Source organism: Ambystoma mexicanum, chromosome 4q (genome assembly GCF_040938575.1).
Source record: "Ambystoma mexicanum isolate Mex_15411 chromosome 4q, UKY_AmexF1_1, whole genome shotgun sequence".
In the NCBI taxonomy this organism is placed as follows: domain Eukaryota; kingdom Metazoa; phylum Chordata; class Amphibia; order Caudata; family Ambystomatidae; genus Ambystoma; species Ambystoma mexicanum.
This window is the reverse complement of record NC_090928.1, coordinates 268,048,859-268,076,394: the sequence shown is the minus strand read 5'-3', so window position 1 is coordinate 268,076,394 and position 27,536 is coordinate 268,048,859. Positions and strand designations below refer to the sequence as shown.

The 27,536-nt window shown below is 43.5% G+C and overlaps 1 protein-coding gene across 2 annotated transcripts in view; it reads right to left on the bottom strand.

The window, feature by feature from the left end:
- LOC138467662 (centromere protein J-like) overlaps positions 1 to 27,536 on the bottom strand; it is a 714,848-nt gene that overhangs the window by 251,946 nt on the left and 435,366 nt on the right. For both annotated transcript variants that reach the window (XM_069607842.1, XM_069607843.1), the window contains 2 exons: positions 14,352 to 14,495; positions 2,044 to 2,193 (listed from right to left, as the gene is read on the bottom strand). In XM_069607842.1, coding sequence (XP_069463943.1) covers positions 2,044 to 2,193; positions 14,352 to 14,495 — 294 coding nt within the window. The remainder of the gene's footprint in view (positions 1 to 2,043; positions 2,194 to 14,351; positions 14,496 to 27,536) is intronic.

Genomic DNA, 27,536 nt, shown 5'->3' with positions numbered 1-27,536 from the left:
GCCTTCCCCAAAGCATGAGACAGCAGGCTGATCTTGCTGCTTTCCAGAAGCACTTGAAATAATGTTTCTCTAAGTCAGCGGTCTGATGTCTGGCTGTGGGGTTGCCCAGCGTGGCGAGACAGTTTATTCTATAATGTGTCTGCACCTAACAAATGTGTTTCATCAATCAATCATTCCTTGTGCCCTTCTGGTGTACATGTGGGTTAGAGTTACCCTATTGTTCTGGGGGTAAACATAGTACACATCATTAGCTACCTGAAAAATGATGTAAACATTGATCAATGTTTTGGTCACTCACATTTACAAAGCAATTTGGCAAGATAATTACAAAAAAAGATTGATTAACCCCAAATCGAATGGGGTGTTGCTAGGTCTGGAAAAGATCCAGGGCTACGCTAATGTTGGGACTGTTTGGACTCGGGGCTAGCTAGCCTTTTGATTGCAGCCCCTGAACCTCTATCCTGGGCTACAAACAAAAGACCCAGAGCTATAGCCCCCTCAGCCCCCCTCTCCTAGCAACACCTCTGGCTGGTGAGGGCAGAAAAGTATGAAATACAAGATGGCACAGAGAGCAATTTGGGCTGGTCTAAAAAGTGCATTAAAAAGAAGAATCAAGGTCGAAACACAAAAAAGGGAACAAAACGAGAGGATTATATGGGAAATTCAAGATGCAACTGATCTCATTCCGAAAGAAGAAATGAGACTGCCAAAGGGTCAAGCCATAACCAAACCCACCAAGGCATGCAGTATGGTAAAACGACGTGCTCGAATGAGAGTGTGTGTGCAGGAAGACTGTCTTGATGGAAATTCAAAAGATGGATGAAATGGCAGGAAGTTCCTTGTCTCCATTGGCAGTAAATCTCAAAGTACGTTGTATATGTGCTAATGATCATAGAGCAACTATCACTGTGCTGTGTTAAAAACAACCAGCGGCACCACCAGGGAAATATCACAGTTATAGGTTAAAGGTGCGAATGAAAAGTTTCGAAATACAATAGGTTCGAAACAAAAGGACCGAAAACAAAAGTTTCAAATTATTTTATTTTTTTACTTTTATGGGGGGGAGGGGGTCCCCCCCATCCCCTGTTTTTGTAAAACCACTTTTTTTTACCTATACGGAAACCCAAAAATAAATATATAATTAAAAAAAATCAAACCTTTTGTTTTCGGTCCTATGTACCCGAACCTATTGTATTCAAACCTTTTGTAATCGCACCTTTAACCGGACACCGAATATCACTAAATAGATATGTGGTAATTCTTCTTTGCCATAGAATGACAATCATTGCCAGCCTTATCTGGCCTACATGAATGCCTGCTGCTTCAAACGACAAGGGGCCAAGCTGAACTGGGTGGAAGATTGCGGAGCAAGAACTGGTATGGAAGCCAACCCCAGTCCAGTTACATTGGAGGAGCTGGGCAGTCACAAAGAATTTCTACAACTACCTATACAGTGGCAAGTTCATCATGAAGACCATTACAAATTCTGATTTACATGTGAAAGAGAGCAAGGATCAATGAAACCAGGCATCAGTAGCTTATCACACTGTGCACATAGGTCTGCCTCCTTCAGTGCAGTCCTGGAAGGATAATCATATATGCTGCTGCTGCACTGTCAAGATCTCGAATTACTCTAGACCAAGATCCCAGAGGGACTACTATTTCACGTCTTGAAATTAAGATGCTTGTTAGAGCTACGGAGGCCCAGTTAGAGCATGCAGCTTGTAATCAACCCATTCTGAGCTCTGGAAATCTTGGAAGCCACCCCAGGTGCAATCCTATACCTCTGGGCTAACATCCAAGGTTTGGACTGGACTGCATTGCCATTATATCCAAGCTATTTGGTCTTAGCATACTGTTAGTAGTAAAGGAGAAGAAGCTGGATTAAGGCTGAATTTTCTGTTGACCGTATTAACCGAGATAGTCATCTAGTCCTAAGGATCTGGCATCAGAATCATCCCGTAAAGAGACATCTGTCTTAAAAAGACTGCAATCTACCATTCCAAAATGGTTTCATAAACATCATAATTCATTCCTTATTACCTTCTCCTGATCAAACGGTGTCATTCGTCCCTGATGAGGTGTTCTTCTTCCGATGGGCGTTGTGCTTCTGTTTTGGAAGGTAGCAGCGGACGAACGGTCCCTGTCCTTTGATCTCAGAATATCAGCCCTCTCACCAACGTTGTTTGACACCTAAAAGCACAGGTTTCATAATGTCCATGAACCCAGATCACATGCACTGAGAAATTGCAAATATAAAAACAAACATGGATATCATATAAAAGCTAGATGGGCCGTCCAGTGAACCAATTTCTCTAGCCTACTGTAGAATCCCAGGATTCACTTCCTTTCAGGGTTAACAGGCGTTTCTCCAGGAACATTACACAACTACCCCATTTCCTTTTCACATTTTGGGTCATACACGTTTCAAAGTGATGCCCAATATATTCCAAAAAGAATGAAATGTGCATTGCAGTTAGGTGGGTATTCTTGGACAGATACATTGGTTTCAATACTTTGGCCATATGCTCATTTTCTCCGCACTCATACTGTGCCAGCATGGAAGGTTCACTTCAGAAGAAGGCATGACATGTTCTCTTCATGCTGCCTTTCAGATTTACAAGTGCATGCATGGAAAGACAGAGGCGATGCCGGAATCCCGTTTATCTAGCTAGACATATCCCATCTTCTTATATTGATTTATGTCTTTCTATCGAACTTCAGATATGTTAGAAGTTGACTGCTGGGGGAAGTAGAAAATCTGAGATGTAATGAAACTGTCTCTTGATTCCTGTTCCGTCACTGTTTGGTGAAAAGAATGCACACGCTTATCGAGACATACAGCATCTGGTGTGATGAAACCCTAAAAACGTAATAAAAATATCAATAATAATAGCTTTGCCGCTGTTAATATTAGCATGATTATGTAGTGACTATTTTTCAATAATCTGTTGCCATCTCCCTAAACATTAGAAAATGCCACAGTTTAAACTTTTACCATTAGTAAAATGTGTTGAAAACATTTAAAATCACCATGTCAGGTTCAACAGCGTTCATTTTTAAAATGGCTGCACAGGTTAATGATGGAATTACCTCATGGACCATCACTTGCATCCCCTTTCAGGGATTGGGGACAAGTGATCCCTACCTTGAGCCCCAACCAATGCCTACCTATGTAGGAAACAGGACCAATGCCATCGCCTTTTGGGACCAGTGCTCCAACCCAAGTACCCAGGGCATCAGCACCTAGGGCCTTTAGAGCCCCTTATGCCTCCACTGCATAAAGCTATGGCTGTGGGGTCTCTGGAGCTCTTTGCAGGTGAAACTGGCAGCCATCTTGGGAGCTACTATATTTAGAACCTAGCCGCATGCACTGTTCACGCTACAGCATCCAGTAATCAGCAGCAGGATATGTATATAGTTTGCATTGGGGAAAGTGTGAAAAGCAAGGTCCATTTAATGCAAATTGCTGACCCGCCAATGACTCAAGATACTTGATTAAGACCTTGGGTAGAATAGTAAATTGATTCTGGTGCAGTGCTAAGCTTAAAGGCACTCATCAATGTCAGTGTCAGGATGGACTACAGCTAATACCATACACATGATTCATAGAAAAAGGCTATTTCAACTAGGGTTAGATTGCTGATAACCTAACCATGGCATTAGGGATCATTCTAAGCACCACAAAAGAACTCAGAAGGTGTAATAATGTTGTGCACTGGAAACTCTCCGATAAACACATCAAGAAGTGAAAAGAACAAAGGAGCAATCATGTGTGTAGGAAAATATATGTTAATATTCATATTCATTTTATACGCACCACAACCTGAATTGATCCTGGGCGCACAAGAACTTGACAAGAAAACATTACACTAGATGCGGAACCACAAAAAGGATAGAGTCAAATTAGCTATAGACAACAGTTTTTATATCTCTACCAAATGTCTGCAGGTCTGGAATGAAGAACATTGCACAAACCTTGGGCTTGGACCGAGAAACCACCCCACCCCAAGTGAAACACCTGAACTTGAGCACAACTAACAAGGCTTGATTAGATGAATGCAGGGTCCTTATTCTTCAGATATTTGAACACTATTCCATGGACACATTAAACATCAGTCACAGGAATTTAAAAGCAATATATCTCTTCGCCTGTCACCTGTGCAAAGACTGTTGCAGGTCCGGTACTTGGTCTCTGCAGTGAAGCCCAAAGACCAGCTGAACTGTCGCATTTTGGATACCCTGCACATTTTTATAATGATAGCAGGGGTCTGCTAGACATGTCTCTGCCCATGTTTGGGACTACAACTCCCATCAGCCCTAGCCATCATAGTCAATGACGAGGGATCATGGAAGCCGTTTTTCAGATACATCTGGAAAGCCGCTGATTGATGTAGCCTGTGCAGCTCGTTTGCTGAAATATCCTCTTATATATATATGATACATTACTCACTATAATCGTATTTCTGATGCTTGTATCTGCTTAGATTCACATGCTGTGCATAGGCCGACATCTAGTGGAAGCTGCAGAGTATTACAGTTTGTTTTTTGAAACTCGAAAATGGGCGTCGACACAGGGCGTGCCAGTAATACTATCCCTAGTGTGACGTCCACTGTACCCAAGATCCCTCACGCGTCTAGGATCATCAGATTGTATTTTTTCTGACATGAGGTAGCATGAGGAGTAGCGCGAGTACAGATAATCCAAGCAGATAGATAGAAAGGTAAGACTACAAGCAACCATGCGCCTTCTCTCAGAGGGGAGGAAGGGTGGGTCGCATGTGAATCTAAGCAGATACAAGCATCAGAAATACGATTACGGTGAATAATGTATCCCTTCTGAGGCTTGTGGAATCTGCTTAGATCACATGCTGTGCATAGATTAGCGAGCAGTACATGAAGAAGGAGGTGGGATGTGAGAAGGGTCATGAGCAAATAAGTGTCTTAGAACCGCTTGTCCCACTTGTGTATCTGCCTTGGAATGGGTGTCAATGCAGTAATGCTGAGTAAAAGTGTGAATAGAGCTCCAAATGGCTGCTTTGCAAATGGTGTCAAGGGGTACATTTGCAATGAAAGCCAGAGTGGCCCCAATGCCTCTAGTAGAGTGGGCTCTTGGCGTGAAAGGCAGAGTTCTTTCAGAGAGTGAGTAACACAGCTGGATACAGTTATTAATCCACTTCGAGATGGCACCTTAGAGACGCGATCCCCCTCTCTGCCTGTAGCTACGGAGACAAACAGTTCATCTGTTTTTCTTAGCGGTCTGGTCTTATTTACATAGTAGAGGACCGCCCTACGCACATCTAGGGTGTGTAGTTTCACCTCAGCCGAGCTTTGAGTGTCCTGGAAGAAAGCCGGAAGCTCGATGGACTGGTTTACGTGGAATTTAGATATAAACTTAGGTGAGAACCTAGGGTGTGTGCGTAAAACCAGTTTGTCTTTATGGACACTAAAGAAGGGATCCTGCACTGACAGAGCCTGAATTTCACTGACCCTTCTTATAGAAGTAATAGCTACTAAGAAGGCCGTTTTATAAGTCAGGTGTTTGAGACTGCTTTTATGCATGGGCTCGAAAGGGGGTCCCATGAGCTTAGATAGCACCACATTAAGGTCCCACCCTGGTGGTGGGTTTGAAATAGGAGGGTGAAGTGTCTTTACTCCCTCCATGAAGGCTTTAACTACTGGTACTTTCCACCACGAGACCTTGTTATGGGAAGTGGTGTATGTCGACAGGGCTGCCAGGTGTACTTTCAGTGAGTTAAAAACCAATCCTGCGTCTAGCAGGTGGAGTATGTATGTAACAATAGTGGAAGGAGTGCAATCAACTGGGTTGATTTGTCTACTCTGGCACCAGATAACAAATACCTTCCACTTGTCAAAGTAACAGTGCCTTGTGTTTGGTTTCCTAGATTCCTTTAGGATGTCCATACACCTCTGTGGTAAATTGAGTTGTCCAAACTCTATGACCTCAGGAGCCATGCTGCCAGGTTCATTGAGTTGGGTTTCCTGTGCACTGTTTGACCTTGGTGCTGGGACAGTAGGTTGTACCAGGCTGTAAGTTTGATGGGCTCGCACACCGCCATCCTGCGTAGGTGTGGGAACCACGGTTGTCTTGCCCACATGGGAGCAACTAGGACGAGCGTCATCAACTCTCTGTTCATCTTGTTCACCACCTTCCTGATGAGAGGAGTTGGTGGAAAAGCGTACGCAAACATCCCTGACCAGTTCATCCACAGGGCGTTCCCCTGGGAGTCTGGTTGGGGGAACCTGGATGAAAATCCTGGGCATTGTCTGTTTTCGCTTGTGGCGAATAAGTCTATAGTGGGGAAACCCCACTGAGAGAAGATATTTTCTACGACCTCTCTGTGTAGAACCCATTTGTGTTCCTCTGGGAGGGAGTCTCTGCTCAGAGCATCCGCTAGGGAATTGAGCTCCCCTGGAACATGTTGTGATGACAGGAAGATGTTCCGTCTGAGTGCCCATATCCAGATTTTCTGGGCAAGCTTGGACAGATTTGGCGAACGAGTCCCTCCTTGCTTGTTCAGGTAGAACATGGCTGTTGTGCTGTCCGTCCGGATTTGCACTGATAGGTTTAGTAGGTGTGGCTCGAACGCTTGAAGCGCTCTGAATACTGCCAGAAGCTCTAGCAGGTTGATGTGGTTCTTGGCCACTGAGGGAGACCAGAGACCCTGAGCTGTGTGGTGGAGATGGTGAGCTCCCCACCCCGTCAGACATGCATCGGTAGTGACTACTGCCTGTACTTCGGGATCGTAAAAGGGTTTTCCCTGTGCAAGATTCTCTCTTGTCCACCAGTGAAGGCTTTGTACTAGTGTTGGCGAAACGACCACTAGATCGTCCCACTGACCACTTGCCTGAGACCACTGTTTCGCCAACCATTCCTGCATGGGACGCATTCGCAGGCGCGCGTGGGCGACCAGGTAAATACATGACGCCATCATGCCCAGTAAACACATTGCTTTGCGTACCGTTTTTTGGTGACCGGACTGATATTGCGGAATTTGCAGTAGTATATTCCGAATTCTTTCCTCTGAAGGAAAAGTCAACCCCTCTTGAGTATAAAGGATTGCTCCTAGGAACTGTTTGGAGGTTGCTTGGCACCAGGCTTGACTTTTTCTCGTTGATTGAGAAGCCTAATTGGTGGAGGAGGTCGATAGTCCTTTGAATGTTTGTCCTGCAAATTACTGGGGTTTCCCCCGTTATGAGCCAGTCGTCCAGATAAGGGTACACCGGGATTGCCTCCCTGCGTAGGTGTGCAGCCGCCACCACCAGTACCTTGGTGAATACCCTTGGTGCTGAAGCTATCCCGAAGGGCAGTACCTTGAACTGGTAGTGCCGACTGTCCACCTTGAAGCGCAAGTACCTTCTGTGCGCTGGGAACATGGAAATATGAAAATAGGCATCTTTCATAACCAAGGTTGCCATGTAATCCCCCTTTTTTAGGAGGGGGATTACCTCGTGTAGCGTAGTCATACGAAACTTTTGGGGCTTGACATACTTGTTGGCAGGCCGTAAGTCCAATACTGGGCGCATTGTCAAATCTTTTTTTGGCACAAGGAAGTAAGTTGAATAAATACCCTGGTTTACCTGGTGTCCCGGGACGAGTTCTATCGCGTCCTTTTCTAGCAGAATGGCGATCTCCTCGAGGAGAATCTTCTGATGTTCTAAAGAGTGTACTCTTTGTCGTGGAGGATGGTTCCGGGGACGCTGCAGTAGTTCTATACAGTACCCTGTGGATACTGTTGACAGCACCCATCTGTCTGATGTGATCCCTTCCCAAGCCTGGGTGAAGTTGGAAATGCGTCCCCCTACTGGGGTTGCGTGAGAAGGGACCCTGAACTGAGCGTCACTGCTTTGGTGGAGGCGTGCCGCCTCCTTTGCTGGGGCTGCCTCTGCCTTTACCATGACCTCTCCTATTACCCCTGCCGTAACCCTGGGTAGACTGTTGGCTGTTGTTCCACTGTGTACCCTGCCCCTGGGAATAGTTAGATCCTCTCTGGGAATTTTGGCCGTGTGGGCGACGAAAATTACTATTCCCTCTCTGATTAGGGGTTTATTGGTTAACTGGCCAAGGGACTTGAGTGTCTCGTATTCGTCCTTGGCATTCTTCAGTGTGTCCTCAACCGCCTTACCAAACAACAGGTCGGCTTCCACCGGTTTGTCCAACAATGATGCCTGGGTTTCTGCCTTAAAACCAGACTGCCGTAACCACGCATGTCTCTTGATAACAGTGCCTTCTGCTATCAATCTGCCTGCGTTGTCCGCGGCGTCAAGGGTTGCTTTCAAAATGCAACCAGACACGGCTCTACCCTCTGTGGAAATCCGAGCTAACTGGCCCTTTAAAGGTTCCGGAGCAGAGGCTATGAGTGCCGTGACTTCTTCCCACTGATGGCAGTTGTAGCTGGCCAACAGGGTGGTGGAGTTTGCAATCCTTGCTTGATAGGCGGACGTTGAGGCTACTTTCCTGCCGAAAGGCTAATTTGCATACCCACAATGAATTGATCAGTTGCTCTGAACTGGACGTGAACTTCAAGGCATAGTTGCTAAGTGGCAGCTGTGGCATGTGTGACTTAGCTTAAATGGCATATTCTACTCTCTAATTTCAGGAGGTTTTCTTTTCATATTTTTTGTAACCTACCATAATATTGTTTGCTAAACATGCCCTAATGCTCCAACCACAAGGGTTTCAGACTGTTTTAGTGATGATCCCTAATAATGCTGGACATTTGATTTGAGAATTATGAAATTAGTCTGCAGAAAGAACCAAGATAGTACACGTTTTTGCACCTACATTTTGGAAAATGTTTAAAAATCGGCTGAACTGATAAACATCAAATTTCTTGTGCAATTTGGTGAAAATGCATCAAGCGGTTGGGTCTATTGGTGCAACAGACTTTTTTCGCCATTTAAGTCAATATAGATTTTAAACATTTTGGATCCCCCTATAACTTTGCTCCCCTTCCACAATATTGTACCAATATTTCCAAAACGAGTTGATTCTGTATTTGTTTGGGAAAGTTTAATGCAGATTCATCAAATGGGACCAAACGTATAAAACATCCAAAACTTGCTCTTCCTATAGGCCTATGGGGAAGTGAACTTAACCATAACTACAGGGTTGTTCTCGCCGACCCTGTAAGGGCATTGATCGCTACCCGATAGTTAAGTTACAAAACAATTTGCATTGACTTTTCTTAAACTTTTATTGCGTGTGATTCGCTGGACAGCTGAAATTTCTCAGACAAAATGGCTGACACAGGCCCCCCACCAAATTGGTAATTTTTGGGAACATTTTTTAAACGGTTATTAAGAAAACAAAAGATAGCTATATTCAACCTACTTGTTGAGATGAGAGGGGCAGGAAAGGAACAGCAAACTGCAGAGGAGACGGAGGATTCATGAAAAGGTAAGACCTTTGTTCGGATTCTTGCTCCCCAGCATGGGAGCCGCACCGCGCCCACACAGCCATGGTTGCCGGTGTCACTACTGTCTCACTGCGCACCCACTGCACAGAGAGCATACAAATGACTCTCTCTGTGCAGTCAGGCACTAGAGAGACAGCAGCGTACCGGTCGATGGCACAACTACTAAGAGCGCATCCCGCGTGGCGCTTAGCACCACGCAGGACCCAACTACACTACCCCATTCAATTTCCCATAGAGAAAAAGGTGCTTCCATTGATGATCCAGGGCAGAAAGATTGGTGGCTGGATTTGCACCAAATAAGAAACAAGTTGTGCACAAAGTGTCAGAGATAGAGCTTTTTTAGGTTTGTTGTAACCCCGTCGAGCAGTTTTAAAAAATAATAGACAGAGAGGGGTGTGTCCCAGGTCCAATAGAAAATGTATACATATCTCCAATGTTGCATTGTAGCACTGACCCGTTTCAGTAATTAAGAGCTGACATTTTTTGTTGTTGTTGCTTTTGGCTCGATGCGAGTGATTCCCTTGGAAATCCTGCAGGAAGCCAAAAAATAAAAGGGCACAAAACGATATTTGAAGGGGGGAAAGGGGAGGCTGCACACTAGGGTAGAGGTGGCATGGGAGGGGTGGGAGGTGGACCACATGGGTGTTTGGAGACTTTGGGGTAATCTGGAGAGTCCATTTTGAAGCAGAGCGGTTTCATTTTACTAGGGAATGTCGCAAGACATGCTCAGAATAATAAATGTGTCAAGCAAACCAGCGGGTGAAAGGGGAGAATAGCAGAGGGTATCAGGTCATAATGTCCCCGTACATAATGTCCCCATACATAATGTCGCTGGGAAAAGCCATTGGCGACAATATATATGGTGACATTATGTATTTGGATTGGTTGCAGGGATGTCCCCTGCTCCCCTTGTAAACAAAAAAAAATAATTGGGGGGTTGCGGGGGTGTCCCCGCATCTACAATGTAATAATGTCTCCGCAAAAAACGGCGACGTTTTTGTCAGGAGACATTTTTGCGGGGACATTATCACATGGAACACAGCAGAGGGTCAGGGAGAATTTACACAGTGCAAGGGTGGTGGGAGGACCTTAGAAAGAAGACGGCTGAGTGTACAAGGGCAGTGGCAGTGAGATTGGGGAAGAGTATACATTGTCGAGTGTTTTTTCCATTAACATGGTGATCAGCAAATGCTGCACCCCAGCGGAAATAGTTACAGCGGTAATACAAGGCAGCATTGAAGTGGCAGTCGTATGTTTCTGTAGGCATTTAACAGAGGAAACTACTGCAGAAAGGATTTGAGGTGAAAGAAAAGAGGGGGCATATTCTGTTGGCTCTATTGATGCAAATGGACAATGGTCAAAGGTCATGGCCAGTAAGTGATGCTCTTTTTAATTAATTAGCACCACTGGTAATGACCAAACATCGTGGCTGGTGGGATCTGGTTATTTATTAGTGAAGGGGCTATGGCCCAATGACTTCTTTTTTTTGGACTAGTTATTGCAACGTGGACAGTGGACAAGGCCGAATGAAACCTGTGGCTACTGCCCAGGGCTAGGGGGATATGGGCCACCTTAATCAGTTTCCAAATACTACCGATTACATTGTCATGGCCCAATTCATAATGACCCCCAGAGTCTAAATGAACTCTTTCCTTAATACTAAGTCCATCCAAATACAAATTAAATCGTAAACCTTTACACTTCAACATCAGAACACTCTCTTTAAATATAAGCTAGCTTATATCAGGAGGAAAGTACAGGAAACAATGTCAACCAAAATAAAGAGCGAAAAGGGGGGAAAAGGCAAAGGGACCTGTAAACTACAGTAAATACTATTTGTGAATACAATAAAAGGAATTAAGAAAAAATAATATTCAGCCTTTAAGTTAGCCTTCGCTTTTTAATGTTGTTTATTTCCTTTTTTTCTCACAACTCCTTACGAGTGATTATACCGAAAGTGATTTTCTGATTGTATTTTGTGAGAAGCCAGCATTCAACAGATGATACTCTCATCGCACAATAAACCTTGGATTGTGGTGTGTGAGGCTAGTTTATGCTACGTCATAATATGAAACTGGTGCTGGTGTTTGTGCTTTATGCATCTGCATAATAACTCATCGGAACTCATACAGCATTCCATTAACACGCGAAATCCAGCAATTGTAAGGCCAGTAAGAGAAATCATTGAGCGAAGTGCCTGCCCAGAAGCTGCCAGGCCGCAGGTTCTAATCTGACCATGGCCACACCATTCTGAGGATGATGAAACGAGGAACACTGAGTGGGGTGATAACGAATCCTATTATTTAAGCACAAGAGGCAATTGGACATTGGCATTTGCTATGCATTCTTTTTGGGACATACTGCTGGTTTGTTATCACAAACACTTTATCTCATGTTATGTTTTTTTTAATTTTAAGTTGATTCACATTATGTCATGTTGCTATGTCTAGATGCGCCTAGTTTTTGCAAGCAAGGGATCCAAAATTAGTTTTGGCTCATAGCGTACTGGACAGCGACCAATCCCCTCTCCCCTTATGCTGAACAGCTGGGCCCAACCAATCAGGGAATGCTTCACTATTCGCTCCTCCTCTGCTGCCGCCAAATGAAGCAATGGTCTGATAAGGCAATCAGAGGGACTTATCTATATGAAGCCCAAACCTTTTACCTTTGCCTTATCCACTAAGCTAATAGGTGTTTTGAAGCAGCTGGAAGGTGGCACTCCGCAAAACACTAATATATATATCACCCATGGTCCTCGTTTAAAAGGATAATATAACTGTAGTCCGGGTAGAGAAGGGTAAACAGATCTCTTCCTGAGGAGCCCCACCTCTGCTCAAGGGGCATCCGCCCCCACCCCTCATCCCCACACAATAGCCATTGCCATACATCTCCTAGCAGGCCCCTGGAACTGATATGGAGCCTCGTGCAGGGCACTGTATTCATGCCTATAAAACCATGATTTCATATGTGAGGAAGGCAGAAGAAGGGTGTTAACTCTGCATTTTCTCAGCATAATGACACTGTGTCATCTGAAAAGGCCTCAAAAGCCTGACCACCAAGGGGCCAAAGGCGTTCTCACATCATGCTAGGATGTCAGGAGTGTAACACAACTGTGCACCACGAAGTTAACAAAGACCCCGAGGGCATTACCATATGCGGTAATCGCCCGCAGTCGAGGAGCTTAGTGCCATTAGTACCCCTGCCCGTTAGACTGGGGTACTAAAGAATTTTTTTTTTCTGTTCTGAAACACCAGAGCCTTTCGGAACAGAAAAACAAAAGTGTTACAAAAAATGGCTGCCCGGGAAGGGAAACAAAGTCTGTTTTCCCTTTCCATGGCGGCCATTGAAAAAACAAGGGGAAAAAGTAAACAAACAAAATGACTGCCATGCGAAGGGAGAAGGGACTGCACGTAGTGCCTTCTCCCTTTCCATGATGGTCTGTCGCAGATCAGGAGCAGACTAAAAAGAAGATAACAGGGGGTGGGAGGGCTTTAAGGGAATTCTGTGGATGGGGGGAGGAGGGTGGGGTTGGAGAAGACTTACCTGATTCCCCAACGAAGGGAGATGGTAGCCGCCGGCTGTGAGGAGGATCAGGGCAGCGGGATTACCATGTGGTAATGCTCGCAATCTGAGCCTCCCAATTTGGCTGGGAGGCTGCCACACACCCCTCGCCGAGTACTAATGCACTTTAAATTGGTTGGGTTGGCCTAAAGATTCAGAGAAAGAGCAATTCTTCAATAATACAATCTGTCAATAGCAATAGATAGAGGCAGATACTTGTTGATGTGCTGCACTTATTCTATTCAATCAAAAAGTGCCTAGATACACTTATATGTACAATGGCATTATATACATGCCTTCTAGTTCACTCACCAAAGTTCTTGCCACTAATCGTGTGCATGCTCTCGTCTATATACGTGTGTGTGTGTGTGTGTGTGTGTGTGTGTGTGTGTGTGTGTGTGTGTGTGTGTGTGTGTGTGTGTGTGTGTGTGTGTGTGTGTGTGTGTGTGTGTGTGTGTGTGTGTGTGTGTGTGTGTGTGTGTGTGTGTGTGTGTGTGTGTGTGTGTGTGTGTGTGTGTGTGTGTGTGTGTGTGTGTGTGTGTGTGTGTGTGTGTGTGTGTGTGTGTGTGTGTGTGTGTGTGTGTGTGTGTGTGTGTGTGTGTGTGTGTATGTGGAGAGAATATAGAAATGGGAGAGGGGAAAACGAGAACGGGTTTATGGGGGGCCCCTCATTAAAAGAAAATAGCTCAGCCCGCTGAGCTATCTTACCGGCAGAGGCAAAACAAGGAAGTAGCGTCCCGGTTCTGTTGTTGCCCGGGCTGACTCGTCCTCAGCGCCACTGCTTTCGGCAGCAGGGCTAACGAGTTGCTCTGGGGAAGGCAGGAGCATGGGCAGAATTCTCTTAGAGTAGCATCCCTGTGCTCTCTCCGCCAACTCCTGCATTTTTGCCTGGAGTGCCTGGCACTGGGTAGAAATATCTGACATGGGATACATGGCATTTGGCTACCTCTGTTTCTCAAGCTAGACATTGTTCTCAGCATTGTCATGTTTGATTTTGTGGCAACTTTATACCAACGGGCTAACATATCCATTGTGGTGTGCACTCCCCTCAAACAAGTACACACCAGGCAAGCTTACTCAAGGTGTATGTAAAATGTGTGACAATAGGAATAGTCAATGAGGAATGCCTACTGCTTCCAAAATAGTGCCTCAAAGAGTCAAAGGCAAAGCTTCCTTAAACAAGACTTTCCAACCAAAGCCAGATATCCTTCAAAGATACTCAAGTTTGTAAAGTGTCTGTGATTGGTTTGCATCTTTGAAGGATGCCTTGAAGAGTTCACAGCAAGAAGCTATTATAGAGGATTTTTCTGAATGTCCTCGGTAATTGCCAGAAATAAAATGTGTTCATACTTTAACCTGGGATTCTACAGCACTGCGAATTTCGGATGGCGTTTTTCGTCCCACAGGGGTGGTGCTGCGGCTTTTAGGACCACTGCGACCCAGTCGCTCCTCGCCTTTCGTCGGTGATGTCCCCCTCAAGATGGCTTGTGAAACCTAAAGCGAAATCGCATGTTAAAGGGCAACAAATAAGACTTCGTTCTGTTAAAGACAGTATTTTCGCTGAGGATGGTTGGGCTGTGTGAAGGCACGTCAGTGAAGGGGATGGTACATTAGCTGCACACGTCCATTATTGGAAGCAGTATTTTTAAAATAATCAAAAGACCAGTGGGTTCAGAGATAACCAAATGTATGCCATCATCAATAACTTTTCTCATGATACCTATTGCCAGTAGCTAACCTCCTAGAGAGAGGGGGATAGCCCAGGGGCAACACATTTGCCTTGGAAGCAAGACAACAATGTGCAACACAGGTCCAAATCCCAATGCCGCGCTTAGAAACCAATTTCTGGTACTCAGCGCGTTATAAAAAAATCTATTAATATTAGTTGTTTCCATGGCATTCTTGGACTTTATATATTCTTCCTTTAGTACTTTTCTGGTGATCAATGCAGGACTACACACAGCACTAAACACAAAAGTAAAAAAGACTGGAGTAGCTACTCACAAAATGTATGGGGCACCCGTAGAGCTCGTGTAGTGAGTGGGGCAGGTACGCTTTCCTAATGACCTAGACAAAATGTGACTTCACTAAGAAACATGGCACCCAGTTCTCAAAGTTTGCTTTTTTTAATTTCACATCTTCACGCTGTGAAGGTGATTTCCACATGGGTCTACACGTTCCAACATGCAAAGTACAGTTCCAAAAAGCCAGCCCTGGCTGACGGTGTTAAAGATGACTTGGAGTTCACGCCTCTTTTTCAAGTGATGACAAACAGAGACAGCTTTATTTTTGTCTTGGAAGACAAGAACACCAGCATCCTACATCTACTGTGTACTCACTGCTCTAACCTGAACAACTCTCCACTGCTCTCACCTAGGTCACTAGTCAGCTGACAGATTAGAAACTTAAGAATGCTCTGGGAACCATCACAAGGCCTTCCTGCAGAAAAACCCCACCTCTCACCAACAGAATAAATCCTTTCATTCATGTTTAGTCCTTCTTTGCTATCAACTCTGGTTACCACATGACAATACGAGTAATTCTCGAATACATCCCTCTGAGGGGCGTATGTCCCCCTCTCATCATGTCATCATTCGTGCGCTCTGAGCGTTCCTTTGTCCATACCAGACCTCACCAGTTTATCCAGTGAAATGGGTCCAAAAGACTCTGGATCAAGTTTCTACACGACAGCACTTTTCCAGTCCTACCTAATGAGCATGCTTGAGGCTCCAACAGGACACAACCACTTCCCAAAGTCAACCCATTAGATCACATTTTACTGTAGTAGAGTCCGCTGAAAAAGGAATGATAACAGAGACCGAGAGATCCAATAAGATGAGGAGAAGGGGGGCGTCCCTTTGGCAGTCATTGCATCGACTGCCAAACTGTCAAATTCCATACCATTGAAAAAAATGCATCAAAGGCATTAAAAAAAAGAGATTTAATGGGGGGTTCCCTCCCCTACACCCCCTTTTTTACCTTTAAAACCCATTCAAATTAAACTAAACCTTTACAATTTAAAAAAATGCATTTAATGCTTTTTTCGATGCTTTTTTTCAATGGTATGGCATTCGACAGTTTGGCTGTCGATGCAATGACCAGATACCAAATTTGTACATACCAGAGGACCAATTATTTTCCATGCTGTCACAACATTTCATTGGCAGGAAAGACTTTCATAAACATTGATGCAAAAGCAAAAGTATGCGTGTATGTGGCGAAGGAGCAACAACAATACACACACATTCCACTGAGCATATTAATTACTAACAATACGTTTTAGTTTCGCAGCTAGGTGGAGAGGCAGAGTATGCCAACACTTTGAGAAACGGTGAAAGAAAGGCCGTAGCCAACTCACAGACATGTGATTTGCTAAAGGAATCCAGAGACTGCTAAGTTAGGAGTCAATGGAAATTATGTATTGATTAAGCGGATGAACACTGGTTTACTAGAAGCTTTTTTCAAGTATCAGATGGACGTTATTACGCAGAAAGAGAAGAAGTACGACTTACCCTTCTTTCAAGAAGAAGAAGGATCCCAAATATTTTCTTTCGAAAAAATGCTACATAATAGGTTCCTTTATTTGCCGCCTTTGCTGTGTGCACCTTCAAGACTTGGAACTATATTACCCATCATACCCCATACAATTAGTCTTGACCTTAGAAAAAACAAAGTTCTTTCTGAACTTTATATGAGCCAGGTTCTTTTTCCTTATGCCTGAAGAGTAAGAGACCTTTGCTCGGGTTTGGGGCAGTTGAAAGCAAATCATTCATACTCAGAACGTTTGTGCCAGGCCAGCGTATCAAGGGTCATTTTCGACGAGAAAGCATTAAACCCAGGTATGCAATAAAATATTGCAAGTCAACCTTTTCCTCTGCAAAAAGTGACATATTTTGGTGGATGTATGGTGTTTCCCTCTGTTGAACGCTAGGAGGAAAGGGTGCCAAAATCTCAAATTAAAAAAAACAAATAGGAGTATGGAAACAGTAGAACAAGCAGTCTCTCTGGCGTGAGGCCCCTTCACGTGCTGTTCTGCTATCTAAAGGTGTCACTTCTCTCTAGCGACTAGGCCTTTCTGTCTGACTGCTGGCCAATCACATCCAGCCATTTCTAGTGTTGATATACGGCCATCCGAATTACATTATCAATTAGGCTAGTAAGTTCTGTAAGGATTTTACTGTCAATAAGAGCAGAATTCCAACTTGTGAGCTACCTTTACTTTTGAGGATCCATCAGGCGTCCCACTTTTAAATCCCAAGACATGTTCCCTTTTGAGATTCTGTCATTGAAAACATTATTTTCTTTCAAAAGATGTTTCTTGAGGAATTAAGTCAATGCACGAGAGTATCGAATTTACCATGATGCCATTTGTGGTGTCATCTGTGATGTACTGGGTGTTAGTCTTAGCAGTGCATGGTGGTTGCGCGAGCTATGGCTGTGTAGCATAGCGTAACTGGCAAATTTGCTTTTTAGATTTTGCTCTACGATCATATCATCTCTTTAACTAAGTGTTTAGCTGAATTTCACATGTTTTTTATTAGAGCAATTTAACCATTATGTTCCTTTAACCAAGTTTTTTCACTGAATATGTATATATAACCCATGATTAAGCTGCGTACGCAGCGAAATGTCAGATCCTGTGTCAGTTGACTTCTCCACTCATTTCAAATGTTGAAAATATAAATGTTGGTTTTAACTTCCTGAGAGTTATGACTAGGCATATTTTGCCTTACATGCCCTGAATCCATATGTGGGATATGACGCTGTTGTGAGAGTGCCCACCAGCCTGCCGCGAGGATTTACAGGATGTTTGGTTTTATCTTTATATATATTATAATGTGGTGGTCACTGCACTATACTTAAGATGTGTAGCTAGTTCCATAGGAAACCCGAAAATTGAATTGCTATTGACTTGCAGGACGGATTTGGCTGATCTTTTTCAAACAAAAGGTTTGGCACGGGCCCCCCAGACTGGACATTTTGGGAAAGATTTGTTAAAAAATGAAAAAGTTATTAGGGAAGCAAAAAAAGCTGTTTTCGGTCCACTTCCATTCATTTTACCATAGAGAAAAGGTGCAAATGTGTGCGCAGTGCAGAGCAAAAAACGCTGGACAGAATTTGACAAAATAAGAAACAACTTGGGCACAAAGCATTGGGCATCATTACAAGTTTGCCGGTCCGGACTGGCAAACTAAGAGTCTGCGAGCGGGTGCCCTTCTGCCCGCCAGGTCTGACCTGGTGGGCAGAACAGCACCCGCTCACAGAACTTGACGGATGCACCGTCTCCGTTATTAATGGTGACGGTGCATCCGTCCTCCCCATTGGGGAGTAATAATTACTGGCACCGTCAATGGGCAATTACCGGGGTTGGAATGGCCCGGTAATTACCCATTGCCGGTGCCGGTATTTTCACAACTCCTGCGGCAGCCGGGCCGGTATTTACCGGCATCGCTAGCGCCAGGGTCGTAATGACCCCATTGACTTGATTTCTGGGAAGGGTCTTGGTTTATTCAGTCCAGTAGTTGTAGAAATATTTGTCGGAGAAAGGGGTGCCCTCTTCTCCCAAAATTATAGCACTGTGTTACCTCTGGGTCTGGGCACTATACAAATGAAAAAATACAATAAATAAAAATATCTATATCTCCCACCGTACATTGCAGCACAGAGGCTTTTCAGAAATGAAAAATGTGCCATTTGTTTTGTGTTCAACGCGAGAGATAACTGAGGTTATTCTGGGCTTAGCCGAAAATGAAAAGTGAAAGAAAAGCTATTTGGAGGAGGAAAAAGGATGAAATTGCATCAGGTTACAGGTGGGGATGGAGAAAGAGGACATCATGTGAAATGGGAGAGTTGGGAGTAGTCAGTGGGCATAGCTACAGTTCAAACATTTTGTATAACCGCGGTTTACCCGGGGAATCCTGCAAAATAACTGTGGCTACAAGAGAAGACACGAGCGGGAATGAAAGCGTGTCACATAAAACGAAGAGTGACAGGGGGTAACGGGAGAGGGCTACGGAGGGCAAATGCACCTGAGGGGAGTCGGGCGGCCATGGCAAGTGGAGGGGCACTTGTTAAGTGCCTGTGAGCGCAGGGAAGAGTTTTTCGATTTTTTTGAATGGTTTCGGATAACTGCGGTTATACCGGGGATAGCCGCAGTTATGGGTAGTTCATTGCCAATAAACGCGGGCATTGGAAAAGAGTTATCCATGGCTAGTGAGCCCCAAAGAAATGTACAGAGGCAACTTGTACAGTGGACATGGCCAAAGGCCATGGCTAGTCGGCTCTGAAGAAATGTATTGATGCAAACCTATAGATGGAACATGTACAGTGGTCACTAATGAAGGCTGTACACATTATAAGCGATTCACAATGACATACAAATTGGCATTACGGTGGACATCAACGGGAGCTCGCCCAGCTAAGATGGTCATGATTTACCACATCCGCTGAATTTCAAGTGCTTTGTTGCATTAAATCTGATCACCTTAACTGTCCCTTAAATCAAGTTTTTTCAGTGAAAATATATGTGTCGAATTATTTTAGCTTGGGATGTAATTTGGTACCCCTGTGGTCTCACTTGCTACCCCTAAAACAAAAGGGGATTTATTTAAATTTTTAAAATTGAAGCTCCTGGGCTGTTGCAAGCGCAATGTGGCTCTTTGTTTCTGGAATGGTTTGGCTTTCTTGTTCAGGCCTCTTAAAAAACAAGGGGTTCCACAAGTATAACACTGAGCAGTGACCCTAAATAAGAAAGAATAGTAATAACGAATAATGTGTCTTTTTGGAATTCTATACAATAATTGCTAGACTGATTAAAGGCTTATTTCAGGTACACATCAGGGGTGAGTCACTAATTTAGTCTGTTTTAAACAACTAAAATTTACAATGCAGACAAAAACGTCCAAAAAGCATTTAGAGTAGAATAAGAATACTTTTCGGTCTATGTATTTTGCTTTTAGCAATTAGCTGCTAGAGCGTGTTTTTTTCTGCCGTTGTCTCTGTTACGATCATCACAAGACATACCATCTCGGTGTCGTCCGTCACTTAACAAAATCCTTGTGTCTAAAAGCTTCTGTACATTTTAGAAATGTTTGACCATAGCACATAAAGTGGCCCTTGAGTTCATTGTGCCACAATGAATGCTTTGTTGTATTGTGTCTATCTTTCCTATCTCCATATCATGCTGTTCAGGATGTTTGTTTGCATGCATGAGGTAACGGGTGCCCAGAATACGGGATCCCGTGTGAGTGCCTGCTTTCCCTATGCTACTCTAAATTCTTTAATAGATAGTTATGAACCCTCCCAATGGTATGTATTTTGCCAACCTTGAAGCCTGAAAAGTAGATCCACGCAGGCTTTACATGTGGCCAACTTTGCACCAGAACTGCAGATGAACTGGCCTGCTGTTAATTCTCAGTTACAAGTTTAATGGTATCCAGTACAGAGTGTAATTTTCTTTCAGACTTGGAGAACACTCAGACATGGAAATTGCACATTTTATTGTAGCCGGTAAAATAGCTATAGCCGGTAAGATAGCTCAGTGGGTTGAGCGCTTGCTGCTGTGCTGTGTGTGTGTGATCTGCAGGTTTCAAGTTTCAAATCCCTGAACCGCCAACACAGCCTTTGATCCTTCTGAGGTTGATAAATGAGTACCAACACAGATTGGGTGATATTGTATGCATATTTCTTCTATATAAAGCGCTTAAGCGTAAGTGCTATATAATAACACATCATTATCATTTGGCCTTGGACGTCGGCTTGCATTCACAGTTATTTGGTAATATTGGCCTATGCGCAATGATATTTACGATAAAAATGGTGATCCAATCTTGTACGAAATGTATATCACATTACAGTGATATCGTAACCATGTTTTTCATAGTGTACTTAGGAACAATGATATGATATGATATGGCATTCATAACGTGCCTATACACAAGTGTTTCAAGGCGTGACAAGGCAAGGGAGGGGGAACAGAGGGATGACAAAGACAACGATCTTACTAGGCCAGGTGACATTGAGATAGCGCAAGTGCAGGGGAGGGGGCAGTGCAGTGCATAGGATAAACAGTAAAATAATAAGACACTAAATAAATAAAAAGTGCAGCCAGGTGGTGGCAAGTGCAAGGGTAAGTGGAGACATCAGGTGTCAAGTACTGGTAGGGAGCTGTAGGGATACAGACAGTCCCAGAGTGCAAGAGTTTGCCAGCAGGGCAGTTCAGGTGTGCAACTGGTGGGGAGGGGACCTGGGCCCGAGATCAGAGGGTAGCCAGGTAACCAGTGCAGTTTCAGGTGCAGCCAGGAGATCAGCAGGGGAGAGGAGGAGAGATAGCAGAAGCAAAGAGGAAGGCCCCAGACCCCAGAAGGCCTTGTGGACAATGCAGAGGGGTTTGAACTTAATCCTCGCCGCCACTGTGTGCCAGTGCAGAGATTGCAGTCCTGGAGAGATACGACCCCTGTGCTTGAGGCCAAGGACAAGTCTCGCAGACCTGTTTTGGATGAGTTGCAGAGGTCGGAGAGTAGAGGCAGGCAGATTTAGAAAGAGGCTGTTGCAGTAGTCAAGCCTAGAGAGAACCAGAGCTCTGGAGACAGTGAGCTTCTGGGGGAAGGAGAGGAAAGGAAGAATACCTCTGAGGAGGTGTAGCTGGTAGTGTGACTTCTTAGAGACATCGGAAATGTGGGGAGAGAAGGAGTGTGCAGAGTCGAAGATGACCCTGAGGTTTTTAGCCTCACAGGTGGGAGCAGGGAGAGGGCTGAGAGAGTGACAGGAAAGGAGGGTGCAGGTGTGCCGATGAGGAGAATCTCGGTCTTACTGGCACTAAGGCAGAGATCATTGGCAGCACACCACCCCTGGATAGCAGACAGACAGTCAGAGATGAGAGAAGGAGAAGAGGTGGTGTAAGGGAGCCTGAAAATGAATTGAGTGTCATCCGCATAGCACTGAAAGTTCGGACGGAGAGCAGCAATGCGGTGGGCAAGAGTGCCAGGTATTGGTTGAACAGCCAGGGAGAGAGGTTAGACCCCTGGGGTACACCACAGGTAGAGATAGAGATATAGGAAGGACCCAAGTTGGACCTAGGAGGGTCGATCGGAGAGGAAAGAAGTCAGCCAAGCCAGGGCCTGATCGGTGATACCCAGGTTATCACGGTGACTGTTGAGCAGGATGGCATGGTTGACTGTGTCAAAGGCAGAAGAGAGATCAAGTGAGATGAGGACACAGGGGGTGTTGGAATCAAGGTTGGAGACCAGGTCTTCACGGATGTTCAGGAGAGCAGTTTCCGTGCTCCTGGCAGCTCTGAAGCCAGACTGATGGACATGGAGACAACCAACATATTCAGTGTGAAGGTTAAGCTGGAAGATGGCCAGCTTTTGCAGGAGGTTGCCCAGGAAAGGAGTGATGGAGATTGGGGGATAGTTAGCCGGGCAGGAAGGTGCCCAGGCTTACAATGCTATGTGATGCCACTTCCTGGTTTGTCAAGGGTGTGAAAGGTTGTGTTCCATCGCTTCTTGTGATGGCACTTCCGGGTGGGGGTCAAATGACATCACTTCCTGTGATGTCATCAGAGGTCAAGGGCCATGTGATGTCACTCCTGCTACCCCTGGCATTTTGGTGAAATTACATTCCTGCGTTTCTTCAACTGAAAAGGAGCACATGTGCGGTCTCTGGCACTTTTCGTGTCTGCCTTCTTTATATATATATATAGGTTTAGGTTACCCTAAAAAAGTACTGGAAAGAGCGTACATTAAAGCGCGACAAAAGGATCGCTCCACTTTACTGATGTCCGAAAATCTGAGAGAAAGTGCAAAGGAGGAAACAGATACCCGACTTATTTTGACATTCAGTAAAGCTTCCAAACATATTCGCCATATTATACACAAACATTGGCATGTACTCAAACAAGACGAACATTTGAAGAGTATTCTAGGTCCAAATGTTAATATTACATTCAGACGTTCAACTTCATTGAAGGATAATCTAGTATCCAGTTACATGAGTCCGAAAACCCCACAAAGTACCTCGAGCTGGTTAAATGCCAACTTCAAAGGCTTCCAAAATTGTGCAAAGTGTAAAGCTTGTAAATTTGCCAGAAACATTAAAAACTACCTACATCCAGTTCTACAAAGAAATGTGACCATAAAATCCAGATCACATGTGAAACAGAATATGTTGTGTATGTGCTCACATGCTCATGTGACAAATGGTATGTAGGGAGTACAATCGGCAAATTGAAACTTCGAATATTGCAACATATAAGAGCTATCAAAAATGTCGATCCTACATACCCTATGGCTTTGCATTTCCAAGAGAAGCACGGAGGCAGATTGGAAGGTTTTGAATATTTTGGCATATACACAGTTCCAAAAACAGCCAGAGGTGGTAATCGAGAACTCTCCCTCAGACAATCTGAAACCAGATACATCTTAGACCTCGAGACTAAGAAACCCAAAGGCCACAACCTAGATGAAGAATTGCATACCTTTCTAGGTACATAATAATAATTTTTCCAAAGAAGACTTCAATCTTTCCGGATGTTATGGTTGGCCTTGATCTTCGATAAGAACTTAATCTGCAGAGATTATATTGATAATCATTATAGTATGCCTAATTTTTCCTCCTTTTCCTCTTCCCCCTGTCTTTCCCTATATATAGATAAACTTTGTTTGACAAATACAAGTTTACATGTGGCTGTCATGGAGAAATGTTTTTTACTAGCATTAAGGATAGAAGGTCTATTAATTTAAGAAACTTTTTCATATTATATAAAAGCATTGAATGAATTTTAGACCAACTTTTCTCTTTTTCTATTCCTTTTTTGTTATCCTCTCAATTTTAACATCTTTTTATATTCTTTTTCTTGTTCCTTAATGGGTAAACACAGAATAGCTAACAGTCGATAATCCTGTCTCATTGCTTTAAGGTATGGTTTTAGTATTGTGCTCTTAAAGTTAAAATGCTATTTTTTAATTAGCGAGCATTAACTACGAGATAAACGTAAAGCACTAATCACTTTATTGATCTCTGTACTGGGAGGCTCACTTTGAAGCTGCTAATGCACATTGCACTTTACCAACAACGTGTTGGACGAGTTGGCTGCTAAAGGCACTGACACTTTATCACTAGCTGCTAAACATTGCAGATTTGCACAGTTATTCATAACGTTTGCACTAGCACTTTAACAACAAACTATGTTTATACTACAGATCTGCACAGCTGATATACATAAGAATTTTAAATAGCTAATTCCAATACATGAAAACCATAGCTAACAAAAAAATGAGATGCACTAAGCATTCCATTTTCAACATTTGAGCATATCCATATATACACACAAAAACCCTAACCGGGGAGACTTATATATAATAAAGGTTACAATAGGTTAATTTAAAACACGGACACAAATTGAAAATGGGCATTTACTATAAAGCTCAATATAAATGTGGGACGTTTGCAAATGTATCATGCTGTACATTTTGTTTTATGTAGTAACCTTGGCACTACAGTTAAGCCTTAGATGCCACATTGGTTTGTTTAAACAGGTAATAATTGTCAGAGCAATTTGCATTCTTGTTGCACTCTAGATTTAAAATGCAATGAATGGCAGAGAAAATGTAATTTTAAATATGGCCACCGCTTTTGACTAGGAGATTATGTGTCATACATTACGACTCTCTATCCCGAAATCATAGAGAAACTGTTAGGCTTATAGTCCATTTTCTGTGTTTTTTACCCCCAACGTGAACAAGCGGTTTGTTGCCGCGAAACGCGTCGTTGTTTTCGTGTTTCTTTCTCTGTCCTGGACATCATAATTATTAAAGTTTATTTCGTGCCTGTAACATCCTGGCTTCCTGACTCTGTGTTTGGAAAGGACTGCTTAAATCCAAACCTCTTCCTGGAGTGCCATCCATTTTGCTTGTACCTCGGTACGGGGATTCTTTTGGATACTAACACGTCGAGGAGAAAACGGCGTTGGAACGTGCACCCGCTCCCGCATTTGAAAACATAGCGCAGCATCTACTTTTTCTCTTTAAAGAGCTGCAGGCTTTTGCTCCGGATGATCCAGAAATTATTTGCTAAAGTGAAGCCTCAGTACCCGCTCGCAGAGACGGACTCGCCACATATGTGAGTGGACGAACCATTACCATCGGAGGGTGGAGGAACATCCATTCATTGTGGTAAGTCCAAAACTGTGGATACGGGGATACTGTGTTTCTTATTGAATTGGGCTTCACACTAACTGGGCATCCGTTTATGGATTGTTTTCAAAGCATTTTATGTTTAAAGAAAACTTTGCTTGGGAAGTGAGAATTATATTCTCTGGAGAGAAAGGCAGCCATTGTCAGGCACTTTAAATCAAAATATGTCAACACAAAAGGAGAGAGAAAGTGCACGTAAGGAGCAAGCGATGTTTTTATTTTGTGAAAAACAAACCAGTGCCACCACAAGTAAGCCCAGTAACAAACCACCGGATGCACAATGCAATGAAGAAATAAAACTCCTTAGAGAACTGGAAAAACTCCAAAGAAAGGAGATTAGCAAATGGTGGGAAGAATTCTCATTACAAAACTATGTTGACGTGGGACGGGTTCCCAGAGGATTACGCATACTCATAACACCGACTTTTGAAGAGCAGGACCCCAAAATGCTGGAAGAATGGGGTGAGTCAAGTAATAAATGTTCAGTAACATTTCTTAACATTTTAATAAAGTATGCAAAGATTGATCGGCAAAAAGCACTTCTTAAAATACAAGAGATTGAAGAACATTTAAAAAATACCAATCAGAGTGAAGAAGGCAAAGCCATCCGAACAAACATGGAAAAGGGGCTAAAAACATTTGAGGAGGAAATAAAGTTGCGGAAACAGCGCAAATTCCTGCGAGACAAAGACGATTATGAGAAAGGGAGAGTGTTCACATTTGCAAAAAGATTTGACACTTTAAGACAAAAACTCCCAACCATAATGTCGAATGCAGAGAATCAAGCATCCAGCGCACCATCATCCTCAGATGTTGATACTACAGAAAGTGAAAATGAACAGCCCCAAAGAAAGCTGAATTTTTTAGAAGAGATGAGACTCTTAGGAATGGATGGCAGAAGCAGCAGTATCAACAAAAAAACAAGAGGCAGAGGACGAGGGCAATCAACCAAGTCTCGAGGAACAAAAAAACAAGGAGGAGCAACCGCCTCAAATGCCGCACAAATGGACAAAACAGACAGACAAACACGCTCTGGGACAAAAAACTGATGATAACACCAAGTAATGCACCAGACATGTCCATTATTAATCTAACATCACGTAATTTCTCGTTAGAAGAACAAAATGTGCCAAAACTTGGTTTGAATTTTTGCCCCTCTGCCCCTTACAATTAAGCAGAAACAAGAATTGATTTTGATAAATATATGCGCAAGATACGCCTGAAGAAATTTTTCGCCTCCAATCCATCAAAGGCAAAAGAAGATGAACCACGCATTGGCTATACACCCTTGGCCATAGAAGATATGAATGTATTGAGAGATCTCATCCATTTGGAAACAGAATGGCAGGAAGATGAAGACATCAGTGACCCACAATGGGAGTTTATAAACATCAGCACTGATTGGCCCTGCAAAAGCGATCTTAAACTAAAATCGCGTTTCAACCCGATGTTTAATCCTGGCGGCAGCATTGAAGCCTTCCAGGATTTGGTTATCAACGACCTTAAAAAATTCAGAAAAACAAAAAGTGACTTCAAAAAGAATCTCACCTATCGAGAGGAGGAAACTCTGTCTAAAATATGGGCATTGGAAGATTATGTCTTTAAACCTGCTGATAAAGGTACTAACATAGTTATAATGAATCGGGAGGACTACATTGCTGAAGCTAATAGACAATTGAAAGATCCTAAATGTTACAAACTATTGGACAGAGACCCCACGCCAGATATGAATGATAAACTTTTTTACTTATTGATGAAATGGCAAGAGAAAGGATTACTGGAAGACGAAATGTGCAAATATTTACATCCAAGGTTTCCTGTAATGCCTACTATTTACTTTCTGCCTAAGGTCCATAAAAACAAAATCAGACCACCTGGGAGACCTATTGTGACACTATGCGGGGCACTACTTGAAAATGTGTCCAAACTAGTAGACGAAACTCTAATCAAGTTTGTCATTAGTTTACCGTCATATTTACGAGACACAAAAGATTTCCTTAATAAAATAGACGGTATACCATGGGAAAAAACGTATCTACTAGCAACATTGGATGTGGTGTCGCTATATACATCAATAAAACACACTGATGGTCTGAAGTCCTGCGAGTACTTTCTGAAAACAAGATCATTGAATTATTTGGAACACACCAAAATGATTTTAGAGATGATCAATATCTGCTTAACCAACAACAGCTTTCTATTCAATAAAAAAATTTACACACAGTTGCAAGGAACAGCCATGGGCACAACATTTGCTCCCTCATATGCGAATTTAACAATGGGGTGGTGGGAGAAGTTTATAGTTTGGGTTCCCCCCAATAGCCACCACACAGACAAAGTT